General features: G+C 44.0%; 2 protein-coding genes across 25 annotated transcripts in view; one reads left to right on the top strand and one right to left on the bottom strand.

Moving 5' to 3' along the window:
• MFSD10 (major facilitator superfamily domain containing 10) overlaps window positions 1-16,861 on the top strand; it is a 28,204-nt gene extending 11,343 nt beyond the window's left edge. For all 8 annotated transcript variants that reach the window (XM_064449032.1, XM_064449028.1, XM_064449031.1 and 5 more), the window contains 8 exons: window positions 878-1,066; window positions 5,525-5,633; window positions 6,663-6,774; window positions 8,142-8,250; window positions 10,400-10,490; window positions 12,264-12,311; window positions 13,786-13,875; window positions 14,786-16,861. In XM_064449032.1, the coding sequence (XP_064305102.1) occupies window positions 878-1,066; window positions 5,525-5,633; window positions 6,663-6,774; window positions 8,142-8,250; window positions 10,400-10,490; window positions 12,264-12,311; window positions 13,786-13,875; window positions 14,786-14,892 (855 nt within the window). In that variant the 3' untranslated portion in view covers window positions 14,893-16,861. The remainder of the gene's footprint in view (window positions 1-877; window positions 1,067-5,524; window positions 5,634-6,662; window positions 6,775-8,141; window positions 8,251-10,399; window positions 10,491-12,263; window positions 12,312-13,785; window positions 13,876-14,785) is intronic.
• Window positions 15,840-26,803, bottom strand: part of ADD1 (adducin 1) — a 64,618-nt gene continuing 53,654 nt past the window's right edge. For 5 of the 17 annotated variants that reach the window (XM_064449008.1, XM_064449007.1, XM_064449010.1 and 2 more), the window contains 4 exons: window positions 24,585-24,741; window positions 23,343-23,510; window positions 22,474-22,569; window positions 15,840-18,236 (listed from right to left, as the gene is read on the bottom strand). In XM_064449008.1, coding sequence (XP_064305078.1) covers window positions 17,884-18,236; window positions 22,474-22,569; window positions 23,343-23,510; window positions 24,585-24,741 — 774 coding nt within the window. In that variant the 3' untranslated portion in view covers window positions 15,840-17,883. Of the gene's footprint in view, window positions 18,237-21,685; window positions 21,721-22,473; window positions 22,570-23,342; window positions 23,511-24,584; window positions 24,742-26,803 lie in introns of those variants that run through there. The other 12 variants (XM_064449012.1, XM_064449015.1, XM_064449014.1 and 9 more) reach the window with 6 other exon arrangements.

Genomic DNA, 26,803 nt, shown 5'->3' with positions numbered 1-26,803 from the left:
AATCTCACTGAGGCTGACGACTCAAATCAGTGCTCTTTTAAGCTCCCATCCAGTGTATACAGATTCTACCTCTTTTCCTATGCACTGGTTTCACAGTGAGTTAATAAATCCTCTTTAGTACTTGCACTAAATTCAGGTTAGTGAATTCAGTCACTAAATTCAGTCACAGAATCACAGAATGGTGGGGGTTGGAACGGACCTCTAGAGATCGTCTTGAGCTTGAGCAGGGACATCTAGAGCAAGGGGCCCAGGAATGCATCCAGGCAGGTTTCTAATGTCTCCATTGAAGGAGACTCCACAACCTCCCAGGGCAGCCTGTTCCACTGCTCTGTCACCCTCACAGGAAAGAAGTTTTTTTTCTCTTATTGAGGTGGAACTTCCTGTGTTCCAAAGTCAGTTCTGGGAAGGCTCTCAGCTTGCTTGCTCTGAGACATATATTTCTAAATACACAAATTGCCAAAGCATTTTAGAAGCTATAGACGTCATTATAAATTCCTACCATGGTGCTGTCCTCCCTTCTCCAGTTTTACACTAGAAAATTTTATCCTATGGCTGAAGGGTCTGCTGGCTGAGTAGCCTCTGAGGCGACAATCATTATTTCCCTTCCTGACTTCCCTTCACTCATAGCCACATTGCAGTTTGTTCCTGCCACTTTCCTGACTAGACAGCAAATAAAATCAGTTATTTGGAAATAACAGGTTTTTCACACTTAACGGTTGTTGCTGTGCACTCCCTACATCCTTCAGGGTGGTTACATTCCTTATTTGGTTGCATTTCTTTAAGGTAAATGCCAGGAATTCCAAATTGTTTTAGAGCTGAGCTACCTGAACAAACTGGTGTGTAAACCTAAATGTCTGTGTTTGTTGTATCACTGCAGGCAATGATTGGCGTTGCTTTCTCCCTTGGTTTTACCCTGGGCCCCATGATTGGAGCTTACCTAGCCATGGAAACAGAGAAAGGAGAAGTATTCTATCTCCGTTCAGCATTGTTAGCACTCACGTTTGCAGTGGCTGATTTAATTTTCATCTTCTTCCTACTTCCGGAGACGCTTCCCAAAGAAAAACGGGTAAATGGGCTATCAATATGAAGATCTGTGTTTCTTGCAACAACAGGATTTGAGAGCTGTTGAAATAGTGGAAACAATGAAGAAGGGTCTGAGCCAGTATCCTGGGTATTTAGCTCATTCCTGGGACTAGGATTTAATATTATTACTCAGCCTGGTGTCAAAGCGGTTGCGTGATGGTCCCGTCTCCTAGCCCAGTGTAATATGAGAACTTCTTTATAGCAAACGTGTCTGCTTAATTGTGGGGTTTGGTGTATCATGTTTATATTTCTCAAAAACTAATGGGAGCCTATGAGGAAGAGGGTGAATTTTAAACTATGATTACAATGGCTCCCTGGGGGTGAATTTGAGTTAATCATAAAAGTAAATGCATCAGATTAGGTTTTCTTTCATTTAGCCAGTATATGTTAGAAATTTTCTTACCTATTATCTTGTCTTTTCTTGATTATTTTGAACACTCAAGTAGCAAATGACTGTTATCTCTGAGCTGTGCTGTCTTCCACAGACAAAATATCTACATGTGCTAAAATTCAGTGACTGTTTGGATTTGTAGGGGCCAAACATTTATCAACATTATGATTCAATATTGTGTGATCAGATTGTCCAAGATATATCTGATTAAAAGTCTCTTGGAACAGTTGTCTTTGGTAGTGTAGGGGAGAACGAATTCAGACCTAGGTATCTGGGTGAAACACTCTATTTGAGGCCTTCAGCTGGGTTGGATCTTTCCTGTCATCCTTAGTTTCTAAGCAGCACTCACCCATTGAAGCATGCTTGGTTTCTGGGTAGCCAAACCCATTGGACATTAAAAATTGTTCCAGAAACTTTTGTCTGCAATGCTCCTGCCAGGGCAAAACTTTAAACCTGCTCTGAGCATTTCCCAGCAGGTTGTGTCCCATGTGAAAATGGTTGCTCACGTTATCTTCCCAAGCACTACAGCTATTTTATTTTTTGTTAACAGCTGTTCCATTTGTCATCTGTTCCCCTTTCCTATTTGGCTCTTTCTGAACATTCCAGATAAAATCCAGTTCTTGGTTAGAGCTGCACACTCTGGGGTGGTGGCAACATATTCATGTAGGAGAGTGCTGTAGAGCGAATCTGTATTCTATAAACAATCCCACCTCTGCTGTAGAGCGATGAATGGCTTCAGGGCCTTTTAGGACTGTGTAATGGCTGAATATCTCCCCGCTTCTTTTTTTTTTTCTCTCAAGAGTTGTCCTCATAAGCTAGTCATTAGCCAACATGACTGAATTTTGGTAAGGGAATGAATACTCTGTCCCTGCTTTTTGGGGCTCTGCGTCTGTGCAGTAGTGGGTATTGTGTGAGGTGGATAAATAGGTGCCTCTCAGGGTCAGGTCCCAGTCGTGCAAAATACACGGGGTGTTTGCTGATGAGATGGTGGTTCGTCCAGCACTGGAGCTTCTGGTGATCAGTGTTAGTGCTTTCATGCTGTCTCCTTCCAGCCTGCAACTGGGCCATGGCCCTGTGTGATATGTGTTCCAAGGTATTTGTAATTTCACTTATCAGGCTGCTTTGCTCTTTGCTTGAGTAATTCTTCCCCCTGTCCAAGTGGGAGGAGAGCAGTTTTCTTGGCCCCTGCATGACAGAGGAAGGGCAGCTATGTTGGCTGCCTTTCTGAAATTTGGCTGGGCTGAGCTGGAGCAGGTGCTCCCAAAGTATAGGAATGGAAGCGTTGGAAGGATAAAGCTGTAAAAAGAGGGGAAATGATAACCAGTAGGAGCATGTGCCAGTGGGATCAGACATCTGTTTCCTTGAAATATGCTGTGTCCTCGTCATATTCTTGTTTTGCTGTCAGTCCTCTTTTCACAGGAGAGATCAAATATTTCACATTCATTCATGTTGGAATTAACTTGTAGAAAAAGGGAAGGTGGGGCAGGACGGGGAACAAGGATGCGTTTTCATCCAAGGAGAACAGAATTTCTGCTGTGCATCTCCCCCCACCCCGTTTGTTTGGTTTTTTGTAACAGTTCCACAAGTTTATCAGGTGAAGAGTGACCAGAGAACTGTACCTTAACTGTACCATTCACCTCTCAGTGTCTCTGGCCTTATGTGAGGTGGCCAAAACAGCTCCTGCTGTGTCCTGCTTGGGAGAAGGGAGAAATGGAAAGGTCTCTAGTGGAATCTGTCACCCTTAAGAGGTTTTCAGTTAGTTTTTAACTAAGCTAATTGAGGTCAAGGCTGCCTGGCTGGAGCAAGGGCCTTACCACTTTTTTTTCTGGTGTCCAGCTAATCATGTAAGGACTATGTGTAGGGCTATGCAGCATCACTACAGACTAATGGAAAACAAGGCTTTTGCTCTGTGCATACTAAACAGTGTCTGATTTGAAGGGTAAGGCTGGAGCTTGGAAGGCCCAGGCTGCATTCTTGATTTGGGCTGGCAGTATGCCTTCAAGACATGCTACTTAGTCCCTCTGCATTAGGAGAAAACAGAGTAAACAAAGACACTGTGAAAAATGTCTACCATTCAAGGTGACTTTTGGCATGATCATGAAGTAAAATCGAGCCATTTTGGATTAATAAATCACAAACATAGAAATGAAGTACAAGTTAGATGTTGCAGATTTTAGATTCTTAGCAGGTTCACACTCTTTGCAGCTGGTGACATTGACTGAAACTGGCAGAGTATACTTTGTTATTTGGGGGTGGTGAAACATTTTTGTCAGTTTTAGGACAATGTTTTCATTATCGATCAGTGGATGAAGTCACTTCTAGACTACTGCTTTTAGGGCAAAGATAGGAGAAATTTACATGCACGCACACAAATATATTTAAAAAGTCTAATTCATATATATATCTGTTCCATAAAACACGTAAGATTTTAAACATACATATAAAATGTATGTCCTCTGGACTAAACTAAAATCAGCCTTGTAGTACAGAGCAGCTTGGCACCCTGTCTGACATGGATAATAATTCAAAACAGGTACAAGCTACAGGTTTTTTTATTACTGGCAAACATGCTTGAAGAGAGTTGCTTGTTAGAAGAGTCTCTATGCTGTAATACAAACACCATCATGCCAACAAACACAGGAACTGAGGATTGCTACAAGCCAGCTTCAGGAAATCCTCTTACAGACCTTTTAAAAGCATGAGGAAACTTCTTCTTGGGAGTGTCTGTTTACTCTCTGCAATACACACAGTGGAAGGGGAGATAAATATCCTAGTTTGTTCTGTATGGATCAGCAGCTTTATGGCTTGATAGAAAACCAGTCTGGTATATTGAACTGGTTGCTGTTGTGAGACGAATGGGCTTCAGAGCTCTGCTGTCGGCTACTCCGAAGCTCTGACTATCAAAACAAGATGGGGGTCATGTTAATACCATATTGACAGTTGATTTGTTTACAGCTTCATTAAATCCAGTCCATATGAGTCCTCAGGATCTCTGAGATTAAGTTCCACTGATAATTTGACCTTTAATCACTGCCCTCAAGGGGGTAATAGCTCCCTCCCTCCCTATCTGGGAAGAGAAGGAAGTTAATCAGATAAATCCTGTACAGTGCTTTGAAGATGCGAAATACTAAGTGTGATTATTTAGGATTCTTGAGGCCATCTTAGCTCCCCCCGTGACTGTCATGTACAGTGACAGTCTAAATTCTGCTGCTTTAAAAGGGATTGTCTCCTTAAGAAATTAGACTTTATTTCTTCTTGAGTATATTCTTCAATTTTGTATACCTTAGAGTAAGAAATGAATTTAAAAATTAAATTCCCCATGGATGAAAGAATAAGCATTTCCTAAGCTGCTGTTGGTAAGGAGCAGGGAAGGTGCCACTAGATGCATAATTAGGTTGAGATGTATGTAGTGCAAGGACCAGAAGTGCTACAAAATAAATTTTCCTCTTCACAAAGCCACACAGTGTGGCTGGGCAGATGTCACTAGAAATCTCTCTAAAATCTCTCCAAGGAATCTCTTTAAAAATCCTATTTTCCTTTTCTTGCCCAGGAGGTGTCCCCGGTTGGCTAAAAGAACAACCAGTACCAAAGCAGACTGTTGTTTGACGTGCTACACATACTGTTCTCAAACCTGTAGCACACAAGCAAATCCCCAGCTTCCCATGAGCTTGCAGGCAGAGGTGCCATTATTCTCCCAGTAAATGTTCATTGGACATGAGGGAGGATGCAGAAAGTGAACCAAATAAAGCCACCTTCAGGGCTGTGGAGAATGAGCCTCTTCTGCTTTTGAAGAAGCCAGGAAGAAACTGTTTTCTGTCTTCAGCAAAAGCTGTGATCAGTACCCTACCTTCTAGTTACAGTGCTAGAGCCAGTTCTGTGATCAGAAGGTCTTGGATGTTATTGGGGATCACTCAAACACCAATGACAGTTGCCTTGTTTCATCTCAGATAAGTTGTGTAGATGTAGAAGCACATTTGACTGTTACTGTCCATTCCTTGCAGTAGTTATTACATCAGGTTTTTAAACAAACCTCTCTCTTTCTCTGATCAGGTCTCTTCTGTGACATCTGGATTTCAGGCAGCAGTTGACTTGCTCAGTCCTTTGGCTTTATTTCAGTTCTCCGCAGTCACCCGAGGAAAGGAATCCCGTAAAGAGGAGAGTAAGTGTTGGTTGGTCTTTTATGTTAATATTGTATGTCTTTTTGTTTGTGGCGGTGGTTTCTAAGCGAAAGCTTTACTCAAACCATTTCAGAAGCAGCGCTCTGTTTGCTCATTTAAAACCCACCTTACTAACTTACGAACAGGGAATTGCAAGTTCCCTTCAATGCCGGTCCTGTTATTCCCAACAAAGATTAGTGTTTTGAAGATTTCTGACTTGCTACTTGCTTTTTCTTCAGGCACTGGCTGCAGCACAGGATGGGCTGCAGTAAGTGAAGTGATTTAAAAAGATAGATCAAGGCATGAGTAAGGGAAATGGTGAGTTTGCTTATCCAAGCTGCAAACCAAGAAAATTCAGGCTGGAATTTTATTTCTCAGGTCAGGACTTGGAGATGTAGGATTTGAGTTTGCCATTTCTGTGTATGAAATTATTTAAGCTGTAGAAAATAAATCGGTGTTTGCCAGGTACACCAACTTATCATTCAGTCCTCCTTGCTGCTCTATCAGGAATAGAGTAGTATTTGCCGCTTTGGAGACAACTTGTTAAACCCTGCATTGGCAGAAAAAAAAGTGAGGTAATCTGTCACAGACCATTTGTATGTTAGAAAAAGGGATGCTGAGCTTTAGCCAGTGTCATCCTGAGAGCGGCACCAAGCTGTTAGGTGGAGTGCAGGTATTGATTAAAAATAAAGAAATAAATCCCAGTGTAGGTGGGGGTGTCAGTGTGGGGCAGAGGGGCTGGATTGGGTGAGTGAGACCAGGGTGACCCAGAGAGAGATTAGTCTTTTTGGCTCCCCTCCCCTCAAAAGAAGGGAGGGAGTGGGCAGAGGTCATTTTGTGGCATGTCTTGTATGGATATTTAAAATGAGTAGTGGAGGTGAGAAGTTTTCCCTGGACAGTTGATAAAAGTTGTTCTACTGTTGCTATTATATTCTCAAGTTATGTCTGAAAAACACCACTGTATTTATCTCTCTTTTTATGTGTTTTGTTTTTTTCCCCGGTGCTTTTTTTTGTTGTTTTGTTTTGTTTAGATCTTCAGAATCTCAAAATCTTGGGCCTGGCTTATTTCCTGTACCTCTTCCTGTTTTCTGGCTTGGAGTATACACTGAGTTTTCTCACTCACCAGAGATTCCAGTTCAGCAGGTATAGCACGCTTAGAAGATAAATGTTATATATTTTGTCTAGGATATTTTCCAAAATCTTGATTTAAGGTCTTTTAATTTATTTCCAAGAGAGGCTTTATGAGGTTAGTGAAAACACTGAGAAAGCAACCACTCTATTCGGTGATATTTGGGCTTTGTGGGAACAATTTGTGAAAATACAGGCACACTGTTTATCATGAAAGGAAATACTCATTGAATCTACAACTTCTAATAACTAGAGAAAATCAGTACACAAGATGAATATGTATAGCTGGGCTAGTTGTATTAGTTATGATAAAACCTTTTCTGTTCTAGGCCAGAAGAGTTCTTCAGTATCAGAACAAATCTTGAAGCTCAAAAAAGGCAGAGGATGGAGGGATAACTATGTGATTATATTCGCTCATCAGAGTTCTGCATTGCATATGGTGTATAGTCATTACATCATAGAGTTTAATTTCCTTTAGTCAAACACCAGACAAGAAAGAGAACAGCATCTACTAGCAGCAGCAGCTCAGCTTGAAATACTTTTCCTGTCAGCTCATAGGAAGATTTCCAGCCAGGAACGTGATCTTGCAGCTTGATTCCTTATGTGTGCCCTTCCCTTTGAGTAATTCTCAGGGGTTTGTCTCATCTTTTCCTGTCTGTCTTTCATTACAGTTTGTGGCTTAACTAATGTGTGTGCATCAAGGAAAGGGTTTCTAGTGTATTAAGCTTGCTTCTGCACAGTCCTTTCAGGATAGCCATGTAGTAAGATAGACATCTTTATGCCAACAGCACAGACTGTGTGACAGATGAGGTAGTTATGGAGGTGAGGGCTTTTAGCTGAGAATATCCATGTAGTTTATTAGGAAAGAGAGGTGAAAGGGGAATTTGAGGAAATAAGGGTGGAGGGAGTGGTGTTGCAAGCTTCCCAGTGCACTACATGATCACTACCATGCCAGTGTCCATTTTGTGCCTTGGTGACCTTAATCAAACTCTGCATGAGTGGTGGCAGTGGTTGTCAGAAAGCAAAACACTTGTTCCTTGGAAACCAACACCTCCTGTGCATATGGCACAGGGTAGTTAATGCATGGACTCTTTGTGGGCCACCCTAGAAACAGCTAAATTACATCATAGCAGTCTAGAGATGGTTGCAGCATTTGCCAGCAGCGTCCCATCTCTGTGTAAGACCTCAGAGGTTTATCTTCTCGCTGTCTGCCCGCCATGGAAACTAATGTCAGCATATTAAGAACTTCGCACTGCTCACATGAGCACCAAAAAGCATTTTCTCTCTCTGGTTCAGGAAGGGGTCTGCACTGAACCTGTGAATCCCAGGGTGGAATGCTCTGTGCGTGACTCCATAATCTGTGTTTTTTGCCTCCCTTCTAGCATGCAGCAGGGCAAGATGTTTTTCTTTATTGGAATAACAATGGCTGTGATCCAGGGAGGCTATGCTCGCCGAATCAAGCCAGGAAATGAAATCAGAGCTGTAAAAATGGTAAAAAAAAATTTTTTTTTTCTTTTCCCCCACAAATCTGATATGTTAATTTTCAATTTAAAGCGCAACAAAAGGTGGTTGGAGGCTATAACTGTACTTGTCAAATCAAAAGAAATTTCTGTCTTGTTAATCCAGCTAAATGACTTCTCAAGACCCTGGTTGTTGAGCACCTATTAGTCTAACTAAACTTTGGAACATTAGAGCAATTTCTTACCATATCAGCTACAATAATATTGAAACTTTGAGTTCTTCATATATAACTGCAGCAGAGAATGAGAACAGTGTCTGTCTGTGCAAGCCAGGAAAAATGCTGTGAAGGTTGTGCTCTGTTTCAGTGATTTCTCTTGCAGAGCAGACATTGAAACTACTAAAGCTGCTTCTGAGCTGATCTCTGACTCTCTTTCTGGCAAATTATTTTCAGGGACATCATCAGTCTGGCCATCTCCGTGCTTAACAGGCTTTCCCTAGAGTATCTTTCACTGGTGGGCAGCAGGAAATAGATTCTTCCTCCAATCTTCAATTTGTGATCATCAGTATTACATGTAACAATGGCACATACTAATGTTCAGCCAGAAGTTCCGCTGATGAAAGTGTGTGTTTCTTTGTTTTGCTTGTCTCTTTCTTCATAGAGATGCTGCTGCTGCTGTACTGGGATGACGGGGAACGGTTCCCTGCATCTTATACAGCTGTGGGACAAGTAGATGTGTTTTGTCATTTATGTTTGTGTATGGAACTAAAGAAAGCAGGTTTCGAGTGCTTCTGAACTTTTGTTGGCTGCTTGGTAATAGGTTTGCTTGGACTGTTAAAGCCTCCATCAATACATGATTTTGAGGCCAGTATGATTTCTATGGTGGCAGGGCAGAAAAGATTACCCAACTGCCCTGCATTCAGTGAACTGACACAGCTTTTCTTGAAGTTATTTCTGCTGATGAAACCATCTCCCTCCTGCTCCCTGGCTGGCAAACATCAATGGCACATTTGTTGTGTCACATAGGAAGCATTTCCCTGTGAACGAAAATTCCCGCTGCTGTGTTAGTGCCACTTTCTCCTCTGCATCAGCCTCCTCCACATGCTCTGCCAGCCTGCTGTGTTTGCTGTCACTGCACTGCAGTTCATGTCAACTGTGGTTTGCCCCGCTAATCTTTATGCTCCTTCCTCTTCCCTGCACTGAGAAGTGTAGTTACCTCGAAATACTCCGTGTAGCTGGTCTCGGCTGATCCCTTCTCATAAACACCCAGGTGCACTGTGCAGAAGCCTGCTGGCCCCGGGGCACTCTTTCTGTGGATGTCTGTGGCTTGAGTGGCTTTTGTGGGAGCTCCCCCTTTTGCTTATTTGATGCCAATTTGTTTGTGGATCTGGATCGTATGGCAAATGTGGCCTCCCTTAGCGCAGTGGTTACAGTAGCTCATTTATAACTGAATCTTCAAAATGAGACATTTGGTGGGAGTCAATACCCTCTTTTGTGAAACGTGCAGCAGATCTTAACTGATGCATCTTTTCCGGGAAAGGTCTGTGAGGGAGAGATCACGGGAACTGAAGTCCAGGCTCTTGGAGGAGATGAAGAATGTTTTTTCTTTTTGGGCTTGAATTTCAAATGCCGTTCCCCCCCACCACCAGTTTTTATTTTCTTGGCTCCAGAAGTATGGACTCTGAAAGCTAAAGAGGGTTTGATTTAGCCCATAAGATCTGTTGGTACTGCTGAAACAAGCAAGAGGAGCTTTAGTCCTGTTGCACACAAGCTTTTTGATGTCTTGTGCAGGCTCAGGAGATAAAGCTAGATTTCTGTCCAGTTCAGCGCAGAACAAGAAAAAAAAAAACACCAAAACCCAGCAGATTAGGTGAGAGAGTGAGCTGCAAAAATCAGTTGTTCCTCAGCTGTGGGAAGTGGGTGCTGGGATAACCGCAGCCTGTGGTGCAGGTGACTCCAGCCCCCGCATGGTTTGCAGCCGTGTGACAGAGCGAACAGAAAAGTAAATTGCGCTGCTGTGTGGCCATCCAGGTGAATTTGAAATATCTGCTTGGGAAGAAAGGGATTTCTGCTTCTAACATAAATGTAGTCTCATCAGTGGAAGAGAACTGGCAGGACACCTACAGTGAGGCTTTGACAAGCAGCCCTGAAACATAACTGTGTGACTCATTCATTTTGCAGGCTATTATGTTGCTGATTCCAGCTTTCTTGCTAATTGGATGGGCTGCAAATGTGACCATGCTGAGTGTGGGACTGCTGCTGTACTCCTTCGGTGAGCTATTCAAAACGCACTGAAAGCGAAGCACAAGTAATTTTTCTTCATCTATTTATTCACCCAGTTAAAAAAGAGGCACTTCTAATTTCAAACTATGAGTAACAGAAAGTTGATGTTTCTGTTTAGAAAAGAAGAAGAAGAAATAGTGTCTGTCTTTTTTCTGATGCTGTTTGTATCACAGGAAGTTGCCATGGTGACATTTGGAAGCATCCCCAGTGCTCCTGTTGTCCTGCCTCACTGGGGAGCTCTTGAGGGTGTTTTTCACCTCTCTCATCAGACCTAGAAGCAAGATATTCACTAAATAGCTCAGCTGAGGAAAAGAATGGAGGCAGCATGCCTTTGCGTTTCTGCGGTGGCTGCATTCTTTCTTAGGCAGCAGGCTGAGGAGACCTGCAGGCTCCGAAGCTGAAGGCTGGAGTGTGGGGTCCAGCTGAGCGAGAGCGAGGGTAAACCGGCCTCGCCCTGGACAGTCTGGCCTGGGGCTGGCTGGACACTGCGCTGCTCACTTGCACTGTGGCTGCTCGCTTGGGGAGGGAGCAAAACTCCTCCTATTGTTTTTGGTAAGGAAAGATGGTTTTCAAAGATGTTCCAGTGTTTATATAAACAATATTCTGCCAATTTAAGCTGTTATTCAGGGAAACAATTATGAATGAAGTTGGATTCATCTACTGAAGTGCCTGTCTGAAAAGACATTTCAGATATTCCCAATGCTGCTAACTATTTTTAAGAAGCTTCAAATACGACTAATTATGAAAATAGGAGACTTCTCTTTTCATGTGATACAGCTTGATTTAAGAGTAAACTGTAAACCTCAAAATGCATCTATTTAGTAGCTTGCTTGTCTAGAGACAGCTGTGTGTTTGACAGGCTTCAAAATCTACATCTTACGTACAGACAGCTTGCTTTTGAAAGCCCCTCGGTGAGGAGGGGTGGGAGGAGGTATTCATTTTGTCTAACTGTGCTTCTGAGTTAGGAGCCTCGTATTCCTAGGCTCTGTACCTGGGCAGGAGACCCCATCTCTTCCGCAGTGAAATCAGCTAGAAATGCCTCCAGAAGGGCCTCTTCTCCCCCTCTCCTCCTCCCCCTGCCCCAGGAGTTAGGGCGCCTGCAGTTAAGGCAAGATATCTGTGGTTCCTGCTCTGCAATTGTCCTTGCCTTCCCAGAAAAGATTCTCCTTTGTATGCTTAAAGCACTTCCTTCTTGGCAGTAAAGGCCCCTGTTTCAGTAAGAGGGCAGGGATTGCTGAACGGCTCTTGGCCATTGCATCCAAAAATTTTGTAACCTTTTCTTCTTGGACTTGATTGATTTCCCAAGACAGAGCGTAGCTGCCTCCTTCACCCCTGAGTACGGTAAAGCCGTGTGCATGGGGACGCTGATTCTGTGTACAGCCACTTCGTTGTCCATTTGAAATACGGGCGATTCCCTTTCCCCGCTCCACCTGACAAGACCGCAGCGATTTGGAAAAGTGCCGGTTAGCTGGCCTGACCTCCGCCCCTTTCCCGTGGGCTCGCGGAGTGAGAGACACGGATGTGAAACATCTGCTCGGAGCCCTCGTGGCTCTGGGCTCTTTGTGCAGGTTGGCTTTGAGGGGGTGTTTTCATTACTGAACTGGATTAAACCTGATGATTCATTGTTGGTGCAGTGCCCCAGAGCTCAGCATATTTCTCTGCAGTAGTAACGAGTTTGGGCCACATGTTTTTCACTATTGCTCTTGTAACTGTTTTGAGCTCTCTGCTGCTCATTCACAGTCTCTTTTGTGGATTTTTCCAGCTGCGGCCATTGTTATCCCGTGTTTGTCAGCAGTGGTGTCAGGCTATGGTGAGTGTCTTTCCTGCTTTGAGCGGCAGCCCTGGGCCACAGAACTGACCTTTGTGTAGACTTGGCCCAAATACAGAACTGACCTCAAGCTTAGTGATGCATCAACAGGAACGCTCGTGGAGTAGGTCCACCTCGGGTCTGAGTGTTGGACCGGCGGCTCTGGCTGCTGCAAGGCTTCAACAAAAGGCCTCTTTCCCCCCAAATGCATTAACAAGGCAGGCGGAAATGCTAAGTGATCGAGCAAAGCGCTGCTCCACGTTGTACGTACATAACCCCGCAGCGATAACCACCTCTGCAGGAGTGAGGCTAAAGCCCAGAAAAGAGCCCTTCCTGGCCACTTGTACGCTGACCCCTCGCAGCAAAGCCAGCGATCCACGACTGCCGATACCCACCCGTCGCACTGTGCTTTGCTGGGGGCAACAAACCAGCCACGTTACACTGGAGGTGCTGCAGCCTTCAACCCTTTCCCTCCTGCGAGCATCATGCTCAGAAGGGAAGCTCAGTGGGGCTGTGGAGAGAAGAGGGCAGCATCCGGACCCTGGGAAATGCGCAAATATCCCAGAAGGGAGCATAGGAAAACCCCAGACTGACTTGTAGCTGCTCCCGAAACCCCTCAGCACTCCGTAAGGGATTGCCCAGGGCTGACAAACAGCAACGCTGTTTGCAGTGACCGTCAGCATCACGCTCACTGTTTGAGCTGTGCAATGCAGCTGGTTCCAGTGCAATGGGGAACCTTGAAGCAACCTTATTTCTGGTTATGATTAAAAAAAAGATGGGGAACAGTGGGCAAAGAATTCCTATTGTGGGCAAAGTGCGGAGCTGGGGATGGCCTGGGCTTTCTGAGACAGACACCAGCCGTCGGTGCCAGCAGTGAAAATCATTTCTTCCTGATTCCTTAGCAAAGAAAGACCTTCTAAGGAACCTCCTCAAACCTTCCAGGTTTGTGCCACTGGTTGCTACGTAACCCTGTAAAGCGGCTGGTGCTGTGTACCATCTGTGGATGACACGGTTCCTCTTTAGCCTTGGTTCTGCTGGTTGCCAGTACTACAGAGCTTGCTGAGGCAAAAAGATGAGGCTTTGCTCTTTAACAGCACTTTTGTGTTGCTCTTAACTTGCATCCGTGCTTCTGTTTGTTTATTATACACCTGTGCCTCCTCAGCAACGCTTGTGTACAAGGTAAAGCTTTTGTTTGTTTGGTTTTGGGGTTTTTTTTTTTGGGGGTGGATGGGGAGAGCGCACTGGAAGGTGCCCATGGACAAGCACTCTTGACAAGCCATGGTGGTTTTCCAGTGACACAGTCAGCCATGGTTACCTTTGCGGAGTGGGGATTGGTGCAGCGCGGGCAGCAAGTGGGGCACGGGAAGGGGGAGATGCATGTGGGCAATACCGCCAAAAGACCAGGGCTCCCTGAGCTGCCCCTTTCCCTGCCCCAAGCGCAACCCCGTCGCTGAGTGTGGGCTCTCTGCTTGCGCAGGTTCGGCCGGCCAGAAAGGGCGCATCATGGGGATCCTGCGGAGCCTGGGCGCCCTCGCCAGAGCCCTGGGACCCGTCCTGTCAGCAACCGGTGAGTGCGGCCTCCTGCCCTGCCTTTGCCCGCGTACGGCGTCGCTCTGGGCCCCGCAGCCCGCTGGGCTCTGCAGGGGACGCGCGGCACGTCTCAGAGCCACAGCGCTGTCGCTGCAGAAGTAGGTACCCCCGAGAGCTGCACCGGGGGCAGGGCACGGCCCTAGTTAGCAGCAGTGAAGCCCGTGGATGAGTTAGAGACGTTGATCCAAGCAGAGCTAAACTAGACAGCAGGTAGGGCCTGACTCTTTAAACATTTCAGCAACAAAGCCCCCTCCCCCGCCCCAGCCCCCCGTGCACAGGGGGAGCCAGAGGCTGACCAGGAAGCGTTTCAGCAGGTAGCCCCGGCTGCCGGTGCCACCCTGGCAGCCGTCAGCAGGAATCAGTGACAGCAATGGCACCTGTGCTGCGGTAACTGGTTCCCCACATGTCATGAAGCTGCAGCCCAAGGTGCTACAGATTACGTAGGGCCAGTCCAGCATATGCAGTAATGAACTCTTCAGTAGTAAACGTATCTGTAACCCATAAATGAGATTAAAGAGCTCCAGGGCATTTGTCCAGTGTGGGCTCAGGGAGCGCAGAGCTTCCACTGGCCCTAGCTAAGACCAAGCCTACAGTACTCCCATACGCGGCCAGTTCCCCCAAACCATCATCGGGAAAAGGGACAGAATATGGGGAAGCAGCCACACAGCAAGTCAATGCTTCACCTCAGACCTAATGGTAAGTTGGAGCAAACCCAGAACCTGTTTCCTGGGTGTTTGACTCCCAAGTGTTTCACATCAGAGGCCTGATACCAACAGCAAGAGCCCCCAGCAGGGGCAGTGAGGGGGCTCCAGCATAGCTGCTTTGCCAGCCAGCTGAGAGACACACAGCCAAGCTGCCTAATGAGCAAAATCATGTTTCCTTTGCAGTTTACTGGCTGGCAGGGGCAGAGGTTTGCTTCACTGTCTGCGGAGCGTTCTTCCTCATCCCCTTCGTTCTACTTGGTTCCATGAAGCAGCAGAAAAAGGAGGAGTAGGCAGCCAGCACAGACCTCGTGCCAGCTTCCAAGGACTTCTGCAACACCTGACTCCGCTGATCAAACAGGGAGAGGATTTTGATTGTCTGGAAGGGGAGACCTGATGACCACGTGCACAACAGGCTTCAGGTTTCTGTGGCCCCCCCAGGAGCAGTTACATTTAAGGCAGCCTCCAGCCAGCTCGGCCAGGTTTGCAAACAGAAAAAAGCCCCACCAAGCAGTTGCATAAAGCACGAAGATCAGATGAGCAGAGCCAGGCATGACGGCAGCACAGCGCAGCGCCCGCAGTCCCGACTCGCCCCCAAGCGCTGCTGGGCACTGCACGGCCAGGAACTGAGGGCTCTGCTCTGCCTCTCCCTTCACTGTCAGCACAGGCCGCGCCAGCGGAGCCCCCCATGGGGAGTTCCTGTACAAGAGTCAGCGATCTCCCCACGTGCACGGCGCCTCTGGTGCGAGCTGCATCAACTGCCCTAAAACACGACAATGGGGAACGAAAGCGGGACATGTACTACAGCCCTCCTGCGCCTGACCGAGCCTGTGGCACAGGTGCCTTGGTTTTAATACATAAATTGTGAGATGTTTTATATTTCTAGTACAGTATGATGTTTTTTGATGACCAAGCACTGTTCTTTTTGCATTACAACTAAACTGTTACCTGCACACTCATCCCGTCAGTTCACGACGGTTCAGATGTTACACCCGTCAACACCAGCCCGGGCTGCTGGGGCTGCCAGAGGCCTGGGTCAGGCGAGGGAGCCCATGGCACCGGTGCCCGGGCAGCAGGGACCCTCGGGGGCAGGAACCCTGCTGTAGCCCATGTGATTCTTTTCTGAGAATCCATTAAAGCAATCATTACCGCCACATTAATCATTAAAAGAAAATGGAGCCAATTAAATTCACCAGGCTACAGCTGTAGAATAAAACTGTACAAGTTCTGAAACCAGAGGTTTTTTTTTTTTTTTTTAAAGAGTTTTATTTGTGAGTAGAACTTAATGATACAAGAAAGAAAGAAAAATACAGGACTTTATTCAGCCCCAGAGTGTGTAACCATACCATACGTGACTACATTTCATATCGTAATACAAAGAAGTAAAAGAACAGAAACTACAAAACTAGAAATTAAGAGTCATTGCATATGTGGTCAAGGTAAATGGAGGGACTCCATTAAAGAACTGAAACAGAGCAATTAGTCATTTAGTTACGCCCCTGCAATGAAACGCAACTTAGCAAAGTAAGTACCGCAGGCTCCCTAGCGGGCAGCGGACAGGCAAGGTTACAGTACGAGCCAAAAGCCATTCATGCCATGCAGTGGCTCGCGGGGAGCCCCTCACTGCCCCCATGGGTGCCCCCCACTCACCCTCCCCGTGACCACCTCCCCACCCCTCTCTGCTGCCGAAGCCTCACAGCTCCCCTTCTCCTTGCGGCTGTTTCCTCTTCCCTGCCTAAAACCCACCAGCGGTACCAGCACCTCCCAGGCTGGCACAGGCCTTCCTCAGCCACCGCTGCCTCCAACCGCTCGCCCACCCCCTGCTTCCTGCTGCAGGAACCCAAGGCATTTGTTTTCTGCTATTTTACCAGCTGTGATGTTTAATATTGTCCTAAAAGGCTACCCCCACATTCCGCTCTGCCACAGACCCCCGCCGCCGGTCACTGCCTCCCTCTCCCACGCGGGGCTGCCACCACTGGGCACTGGGGGCGCTCCCAGCCACCCCGCCGGGGCTCCTGCGGAATTCCTGCAAGCTTCACCTATCTGATCTTACACTACGTTGTGATTAGTGATGGACAGAAGCGTGGCAATAACTGGGAAATAGTGAAGTCAGTGGTGAGAGTGATTCTCTTTACCATGCTACACGTTAAACAAACATTTATAGCAAACTCTGAAAACACACCTCAAAGGTTGCTTGGGATTTCTGTACTGCTGGCAACAACAAAAATTAATGAAGTGCCAGTTTTTGTAAGTGAAAATAATTAATACAAAAAAAAAAAAAAGGTTAAATATTCAGTGTAATGCATTTACATTTTTATCATGGGAAGGAACAAACACAAAAGGCCACAAATCAGGTTCATATGCAACAGGTCTGCGTGTGCACCCAAGGGATTTTTAAGAGGGTAAAACCCCCCTGTGCTAAGGCCCGAAACACAAGCGCCCATGCTTCACACCACTGGCTGCAAACACCTCCAGAATCCTTGTAACGCAGTTATTTCTTAACCTGTCCTAACAGCCAAATTACCATATGACTGAATCTTAGGGAAGCCAGATTGAAAACCCGATTTCCCTTAAACTGTATTCACTAGGAAAAAAACAAAAAGGAACGATTGGGCTCTTTCAACACACAACGCGAGGGGAACACACCACGGTTACTTCAGTCCTAGACATCAAGGATGATTTCAAGTGCCAGTTATAAAATAAAACGAAGTGAAAAACACCTTCATTTCGTTACAATAGTTAGAGGGGAGGAAGCGAGGAAGGAATGGATGGCCTCAAAGCTTGACTAAAACATGATGGGTAAGCACAAGCTTGCAGAAGTTTACATGTCAGTTCATGAGCACATCCCCCTGGAGATCACCACTGCAACAGCATCCTCTCTAAAAGTCAGTATAGCAGACGACATTTACTGGAAAAGAACACTTCCTGCGGTAAGCAACGTGTGCTTCATTTTTAGTTGTGAAAATTTTTGTTACTCTTTTGTAAAGTGGTGCTGGCTTCAACTGAAAAATAGTGATTCAATGCCTTCCCCATGGAAGTCATATACACCTGCTTACAAATTCGGGATCAGATCTGTGGCAGCTGCTGAAAACACGGGATTAGCACCTTTTTGGACATTAGTTTCTGGTTATAACCTTAAACAATCAAGCCATAAGTTGAGGGGCTGGTTGGATTACTTGCTGCACTCGTTTAGGTAATAAGACAAGACACTCAGTACGACCTGGTACATTCTAGCGGTTAATGAATTTTAAAACATGACAGTGTTTCTGCAGTATGTTTGGCCTTTAGGAGTCACTCTTCTTTTTGCTCTTCTTCAGGAAGGAAGGAGTGCGAAACTTCTTTTTCTTTTTCGATGGGGACTTCCCTGGAGATTCATCGCTACCTGCATCAGCTGCTGTCCCCTCCTCGGCTGTCGGTGTTACCGGCTCTTCAGCGGGTTGACACTGGGGTTCCTTGTTTTCCACTGCAGGTGATTCCGTTTGGCTTTTGGGCACATCTTCATCACATCTCCCCTCCTCCTTCCCTAAGGGAGGGAAGCTGAGTGCTTCTGAAGGCTCATCGGGGGTGAGATCTGGGAGGGTTTGCTTGAAAGTTGCAGCGTCACTGTCATCTTTGTAGGTCTGGTCCTGCTGTGTCTCTAGTGGACGGACAGACAAGGACACAGTTAGTTTACACAAGTGTCCCCAGAACAGAGAAAGCAAAGCAAGTTGATAAAAACCCCTAATATATTTGCTTTGCACAAAAGCCTTTGTAATAGGTCTGTTCTCCTTTAGGTTTGGGCACAGAGACAGAAATAAGATATTCGAAAGTTCTGTTTGAGTCTAAGCTTCTTGGCACAGAAGAGAGAGCTGAATTCCAGCATGTGGGTGTGAACCAGCAAGGAAGCGACGGTTCAGACTTCTCTCATGTTTTATTTATAACATTTGCAAGCCACGTGAGATTTGAGCACAGTAAGCAGGAATTAAACCTACAGTTTTCACTGGTGCCATGAGAGCGCCATGACAGCCCGTATCATGATTCTTTTCTCTTTTGGTGGGATAGAACTAATTGCTGGCTTGCAGCGATCCCATACGTGCAAATCCATGAACTTCTGAAGACTGGCAAGGCAGCGGTTTAATCACAGTGCTTGGATTTTGGTAATGTTCTTCCATGAGATCTAACAGATGCTGCTTCAGAAAACGATCTCCTATCACAAAGGCTTCGCTTCTTTTGCAAGGTATGAGTATATATTATGGGTTCCTATAGGGGAAATCCATGTAGTTCATCAAATTAGATGAGCTCAGCAGGTTATGCGATACAGCTTTTTTTTTTTTTTTTTTAAAAAGTATGTGATGTCTAACAGCAAAACTCACCCCCGTACGAAGGAACATCACAAATCTAGTGATAACTTTATGTCCAAAGCTGACCTTTACTGCTACTCCCCCAGCTGTAGCACTTCCCTCGCTCCCCACTCTGCTTTAGAGATGTTCTGTTTAAAGCTCCTCTCTCCGCATATATCTTTAACAACAAGCACTGTTTAAAGTTCCCTGCGATGTTCACCACTGCACTGTAGCTGAGAAGTGTCTCGTTAGCTGTATCAAATATATCCCCGCTGATGTTACGTAAGGAGGAATTTAGAACAAAATCCAGGGCAAGCTCCGTGTACGGCACAAACAGAAGGCAACTATTTTTTTCCCCCCCTTTTCAAATTAAAATTAACAAGATTTTGAAAAACTGAAGGCATTCACAAGAATTTACAGAAAATACTTGACATTTCCCATTCCTCCTGTGATAATGACAATTAAAGTTATTTTTATTTCTGCCAGATGGGATTAATAGTTCTCGAATGTATTTGAGGGGGCTCTGGTCTGTAAGCGCTCTGGTCTGTGAGCACCGGCTGGAAAACCCAACACGTTTTGCCTAGAGCACCATGAAGTTCTAATAGGTTAAATAAACAAAACACGCTAGTATTCAGTGCCAAACACTCAGAATGCACAAGTTAGCAGTTTAAAAGTTATAATGCAGGCAGAATTTAAAACAGAGTAAAAAAGAGAAAGCGATTATGTACATTACAAGCTGCCTCCTGAAGTTCAAGTTTAACCCATATATGTACATGGCACAAACTGGTAAGAAAGCCCACCTACAATTCTTCACTACCACTACGCTCTTTTTGGATTTCATTTTACTTCTCAGGAATTAACTGAAAGCACTGCTGAGCTCTTTGTCCTGGGATCCAGCGACAGGATGCATAGCAATGGCTCAAAGCTGCGCCAGGGGAGGTTTAGACTGGACTTTAGGAAGGATGTTTGTACCGAGAGGGTGGTCACGCACTGGAACAGGCTTCCCAGAGATGCGGTCAATGCCCCAGGCGTGCCAGTGTTTAAGAGGCCTTTGGACAATGACCTTAAATAACATGTTTTAACTTTTGATCAGCCCTGAAGTGGTGGGCAGTTGGACAAGATGGTCCTCATAGGTCCCTTCCAACTGAAATATTCTGTTCTATCCATTAGCTTGCCCAGTTTTTAGAACAAGCAACATATTAAATTGTCAGTCAGTTTTATTTTATCTTTTTAAAAGAAGTTTAAAACAAAGTTTTAAACAAAGTTTCAAAAAAGGGAATAGAAGTTCTTTAAGAATAGGAAGCTACAGGCGCTCAAACAGCATCTGCCAGTTGGCCTAAGGACTGGATAAATAGAAACAGATTTATAACTCACTAATCCAGGACTGCTATCCTTCCCAGTTTGTCACATTACCATCATCTTTACTAAATGGATTAACATCATGCTGGAATCCAACAAAGATCAGTTTATCTTGCTTGCTAAGGGCAATATTGTACCAGAATTAGGGAGGTTTACAAATTCCACATTTGATAAAGAAAGCACACAGTATGTAAACACCTAGCTGTTCTACTTGACGGATTTCAGTAACGTAACTAGGAAGGTTTAAAAAGAAACTAAGTTTTGCAGCAAGATATAAGAACTCAGCAGTACCTCAAAATTTAAGTTTTTTAGAATAATCATGTCTACATCCGTGCTCTCCCTTTGTGTGTACTGTGGCATAAGAGTTTGAAAAGTAACATTAATACTGGCGTGTGTTTACAATTCACATTATTTATGAAAACAAAGGTTTATGGTTTTGTTTCAACACAAGCATGTGGACAAACATACAAACTAGGCTGTAACCGAGTTAACACAAAACACACTGATTTCAGCTCCGCTTAAATAGAAACAATATGAATTGGCCGTATATGGAGACCGCTGTCATTCAACAGAACTTCAGCCAACCAAAGTTGTCATGGCATGAACTTCCAGTTATTCTCTAAAATAAGCTTTGTATGTTTGTCCTGGAAAACTTATACAGCCAGAAGAGTTTGTGGAACACAATTCCCAGTTGAAAGGAATTTTCCCGTTTTAGAACTTTATTAGTAACACCACAGTTGGCGACGATGTAGTTCGACTTTCATATCTATGACGAACACACCGACTTTGGGATATAACGGGACATACAAATGGAAGGGCCAAACATCCTTGTTACTTTAAAGCATAATCTGATGTAGCCCTGCAGATCTAGCCGAAACAGCTGTAGGAGTTGCTGCTATTCATTGGCTGGAATTTGAATTTCCCTACAGCTGATATACATAACAGAGTAGTTCCATATCCACTTCTGGGCAGAAGTCTGCTGGGTAAGTTTAAATCGCCATCAGTGGTGACGCTTTGCACTGGAATAGGTGAGGAACTTTCTTCCACGTCATTACCAGGCCAAGCTGCGTAGGCAGCAGCAGACTGGTGGGGCAGGAACTCCCAGGCCTGTTTCAGCTGTACCTGAAAGACGACTTCAGACTATTCCTTTTCAAACTGAGGAATCAGACACATAGATATGGAAACACATGATGTCACTTTCACAGTCTCTTTCAAAGGGGGAGGGCATTCTAACACAAGATCTGCAGCTACCTAGAATTTAATGAAATCAAGAACTAAAGAAATCAGCATCTCAACTGAAAAAGCCTACTTTTAAAAAGAAAAGCAAGCCCAACAAAAAACCTCAGTAAACAAAGATGCAAGAGTGAAGCAAAGCACATAAGCAGGTCAGAGTATGGAATGATACTTACTATGGTAACAGGTACTCTTTAGCATATCCATCTCCTGTTTGTAACGCAGCCACAAGAAGAAAAAAGCACAAGTAGAGAATCTATGCATTCATCACAGCCATTGGGTTAAGTCAGAAGAATGGTTGCAACCATTCTTATAGAAAACAGAATGAGATGAAGTAGTGAATGGAAGACTAACAGACAAGTGATATATCCAATATACAAGGTAAAGGAAACAAGACAAAAGTTAGATTACACCTGCTCAAGATTGTTATTTCATCCTTTTTTTTGAGGAAATTGTACTGTTTAGCAGCCCTGCTCTCATTTCAGTTAAAACTGCTACATAAGGTGAGCAAGTAATTATATTTAGATTCAAATTGAGTTTGAAAAAAAATACTGAGGTGTAATCCAAGTACAATAATGTTTAAGAAATGTGCAATCAGTGAAGGACATTTACCAAAGCATCTAAATTTGCATCTGGTTCACCATCAGACACTCTTTCCTTTCATAAGAGCAATTCTTTCTTGCAGAAAATGTACACAAGGGTAGATCAGTTGAGAAACACCAAGAGATGACACGGCCATTCCAGAGAGGTGGACATTTGTCTTTATATTAATGCACACTTCTTTATTATTGTAAACAGAACTCCTATTACACTCATAGTTCAGTGTCATATCTTTTAGGTAGTATAAAAATAAAATATAAGAAATAATTTACCTTTATTAGATATTAGTTCATATATTTTCATGCGTCAGTCACTAATGATGCAGTTACTGGTTTCCCCTGGCCCCAAATCAGAAGAACATACCTTCCTCTATTTTAATCGGCGTACTGGGAGGAGTGCGAGCTGAAGTGTGGTCGGGGGGGCTTCTCTCTTTCTGTTGCCTGCCATCTTCTGAAGGTTCTGCAGACGTAGACAAGGAGAAATTAGAAAGGCAGACAAAACCTTTCAGCATGTGAGAAAACAAAAGTGTCCTTTTGCTCCATGCACACAAGATACAACTACATTTTGTGAATCAAAATTCTGACAGAATATTCAATAATACCAAAACAAGCAAAAGAAAATTAAGTGATAGCTTGATATTCACAAAACTCTTGAAGTCACAGCTGAGCACTGCGGTGTTTCGGGTTTGGGTTTTTGGTTTTTTTTAAGAGGGCATGACTAATGTAATTGTTTATGAATTGATTTGTCACACTGTTCTAAAGACAACTTGTGAGGAAAAACCACAAGGAAGAAATAAACAAGTATTTGGGGGGGTTGGGGGGGAATGCTGTCAGACCTACATGAGAACGTTCTTTTGCTTGCTTTGTATTGCTGAAACTCGGAGTAAACAAAATTGCATCCCAAAAGAAGACTGCAAAGATAATCAGAGGAACATGAGAAACATGCAGTAATTAAATGATTCAAAACATTTCACAGTGGTTTGCGTGTTTGTTATTAGTAAGGAGGGTTGCCCTCGCTTCCAGGCTTAAACAGCCCTAGATCCAAAGGAAAACATTAATAGGATACACCATGTATCAGGAACAACATTAAAACATCATTCCATATAGCTCTCCTAGACAATTAAAAGTGAAATCAGTCCCACAGATGACAGTCAACTGACAGAATCTCCAAATGGTGTAGGTAAAGAGGTTGCTCCTCAGATTGCAAGCCCAGCTGTACCATGTTAGTAATACCTGAGGCCTCAGCCAAAAGGTCAGGATCGGACCTTAATGCTTTGATCACTGCGGTATGAAATTCCTTATGGGTGGACTTCTGCCCATCTGGTTCTTCTCCGTTAAGATGGGTGATGAATTGCTGCGTGGTCTGACAAGAAACCCATGCAGCAGCAACCTCAGTGTTATCTAAAGATTTAGACAGTGGTAATATGTCACGATCCTGTAAAGTCTTCGTATCTGTTCCTTGACAGGTTTTTGATCTGCCTTTCAAATCCAGAGATTTTTATCTGACATACTGTGCTCACCAATGGTCTGACTTCTAAGCAATGTACTCTGTTCTCCAGCTGGTGTCTGGAGAGACTGTGTTACTGAGACATATTTTGGTGTCTTATCTAAGAAGGATGTAGCAGTGCTACTGAGAGAATAAACGTACGCAGTTGTACAGGCGTAACAGCTGAGTATCCCACCCCGCACACTCCAACACTCGATTAACTGAGCACATAGTCTGCAATGGCTCCTACATTGTCTTATTGAAAAGCAGGAGCAGGGAGCACACACTGCAATAGAAACAGCACTTCTGGTTGCTGCTTCATTCACGTTCAAAACCTAACAACAGATGAGCATCGTTAAGTATCATCCCTTAGAGCTATACAGAAGTAAAGCAGGATAGCGACTTCAAGTGCAGCAACAATCTCTTTTTACAGCACAATTCTCTCATAATTCTATGATAATTTAGAAACTCTGTTTTGGGGGAAGTCCCTGGGATGTGCCACTTCCAAGTGGCAATCAGATGGTATTCTTCCCCATTCAAGGGATTTCTCAAATCCACAGTTTTCAATGGGTTAGAAAACTGCAGCTTTGCTGCTAAAAGCAACAGCATCCTCTCACCCTAGATTATCTCTAGTGATAAGGGACGCAAAGTGGAATGACCTGCAATACTTTGCACATTTTTCTGACTGAAGTTTCAAGCTTTCAACTTCCAAACAGCGGCAGTAATTGGCCATACTAAACACCCCAGTTCGTCTGCTAGGATAATTTTCAAGATGAGATCTATGTATTTTACAGAACACTGCATTAATACTTAGAACGTGCAATCTATCTCCAATATGCTTTTTAAATTTCCATTTCACACTGGAAAAACTGAAACACACAGAAGTGGAATAATTTATCCACGGCCTTTGCAGGTAACCCACCTTCTACTTAGTGCTAAACTTGCTGTTATTATAGTCTATTGAAGAAAAAAAACACAGAGAAACCAACCTTCTGGTCCCTTCTGCTTTCTTTCTACTTCTTTGCGATACTCTTCCAGTTCTCGATCAGTGAGTTTATTGAAGGGATTTGGTCCTGTGGTGCTCACTATGACTTTTGGTTGATATTCTTTCTCAATTATTGCCTTTGATGCAGTCACCAGTTCTCCCTGACAAAAGAAAATTAAGATACATCTGCAATTGAGCAGTAACTTGCAGAATCCCAAGAAGCAGAGGCTACAAAGCAACCAAAAACAAAACAAAAAAATAAGCTGGAAAATGCTACATTTCTTTCAGATAAAAAAAAAAATTATTACAGAATTTTTAAATTATTATTTAATTGATAGCAGGTTAATATAAAGGAGAAAACAGGTCTCTATTACTCCTACAGACACATCAGTGTTTCCAGCAGGGAATATCCACCGTGAAGCAGTAAATCAAACAGCAGCCAAACGGTCTAGCTGAATTATATCTGAAGTCACAGAAGTATCAAGTTTCTTTTTCTCCCCACAAAAGAAACAGGATACCAGGCCCTGTTATCGGCATGGCAGTCTGGGCACACAATACCTGTAGAAGTTCACAGGACTCAGCTCATCGGTACCATTTGTGGATTGTCTTGGGGGGTTTTTTGGGTGGGTGGTGGTGGGGGTTTTTTTGTGTTTTGTTTTTTGTTAAGTTTGGTTTGTTGTTCTTTTTAAGGGAAAAGCCACTTCTAGTAGCTACTATGTAACATCTAACAGATGTTATAGTAAAAAGCCATCTTCTATGTATTCTGTATACACCCGATTAACAGTTTATTACCAGCCATTTTTAATTAGTTCAGGTTAACTCTAATCTTATACAAGTTAGCATATTTACATCTATAACATTGGTCATCAAGCCAGATAACAAGTTACACAAATAAAAACATGATCAACTCTAAGGACAGTAAGTTCCAATGGACAAAAGCAGCTGCATCAGAGATTCTCTAACGCTAAGGTTTTTACTTTTTCTTCTCTATTCACACAGTAAAGACTAAAGCCATTGGCATTTCATTGTCTCATATAGGGAAGATGCTTGCCTGTAGAGCTGCTGTATCTTTCAGGTGTGTTTGGGTTTTTTCACTGGATATACAGAACAACTGACACTAGTTTGGAAATGACTGATGTGTGGTCTGTGCCTCATGTCAGTGTGATACCCGAATTGTCTTCATTGTTGAAAAGAGTTTACCAAATAAGTATAGGTTACTGATTGGCCCAAGTCATCTTCATACTTAAATCTTATTTGTACCAATACTTAAAAGAAAGCATTAGAAAGCACTGTTCAAAAATACTTAGCACCTGAACAGAGACAAATGTTCTGTGCCACATCCATACTTGATGGACAAGCATGAGATCTTCACTGTAAACCTAAGATGAAATTAGCATCCAAAACAGTACCCTGCCTAAGAGCTGCTTTGGACAGGCTGTCCACACCACAAAGGTGACAGACAAGAATGTCCAGATGGAATGAGGACAACAGCAGTTAGGTATTTCTGAAGGCCTTCTGAGAGATCTCCAGAAATCTGGTCTAGAGCCATCCAGAGAGGTAAGAACAGCTGGTTGTTAGCATCTGTGCTGCTCTTCAGGAAGCAGACGCCAGCCAGAAGTACTGAAGAACAAACAGCATAACAACAGGTCTCCACTGTAAGATCCTGAAAGGAACTGCAGGGGAGAAACATCTCTAAAACATTATAAGTCACCTCCGTTTCTCCATAAAGTAAGAGGAACTGTCATCTCAGATGCTGAATGTCAGTAGAATGTCAAAAGCCTTTTCTCAACTATTTCCATTAACCACTAGTTCTCTTAATACCAGAAAACCTCCAATTTGATAGGCACGGCTTTTCTTACAGGACAATGCATTTAAAAAGTCAAAAACCACCAACCATTGTACAAATCCTAATTGTTTTGTAAAAAATGTAAAACACCCCCAAAACTACAGGTCCCAGCTTTTAATGATGGCAGAAGATTGGCGCACATAGCAATTTTATATCTCCCTCTCTATCTCCGCCCACCCTTCAAACTAAATATGTAGTTCTTACTGAAACTCAGCAATAAATAGCAGGAGCTTGTAAAGAACTGACCTCAGGCAGAGTTTCTAGAGTTTTCTAGGATTACAAAGGTCAGCAGAGGAACAAGACATACAGTGCACGCTGGTATCCCTGGAATGTTCATGAATCTTTGAAGCTTGTCGGCATGTTAAAATCCAACATGA

Source organism: Phalacrocorax carbo, chromosome 4, assembly GCF_963921805.1.
Source record: "Phalacrocorax carbo chromosome 4, bPhaCar2.1, whole genome shotgun sequence".
NCBI lineage: Eukaryota > Metazoa > Chordata > Aves > Suliformes > Phalacrocoracidae > Phalacrocorax > Phalacrocorax carbo.
This window is presented reverse-complemented; position numbering and strand designations above follow the sequence as displayed.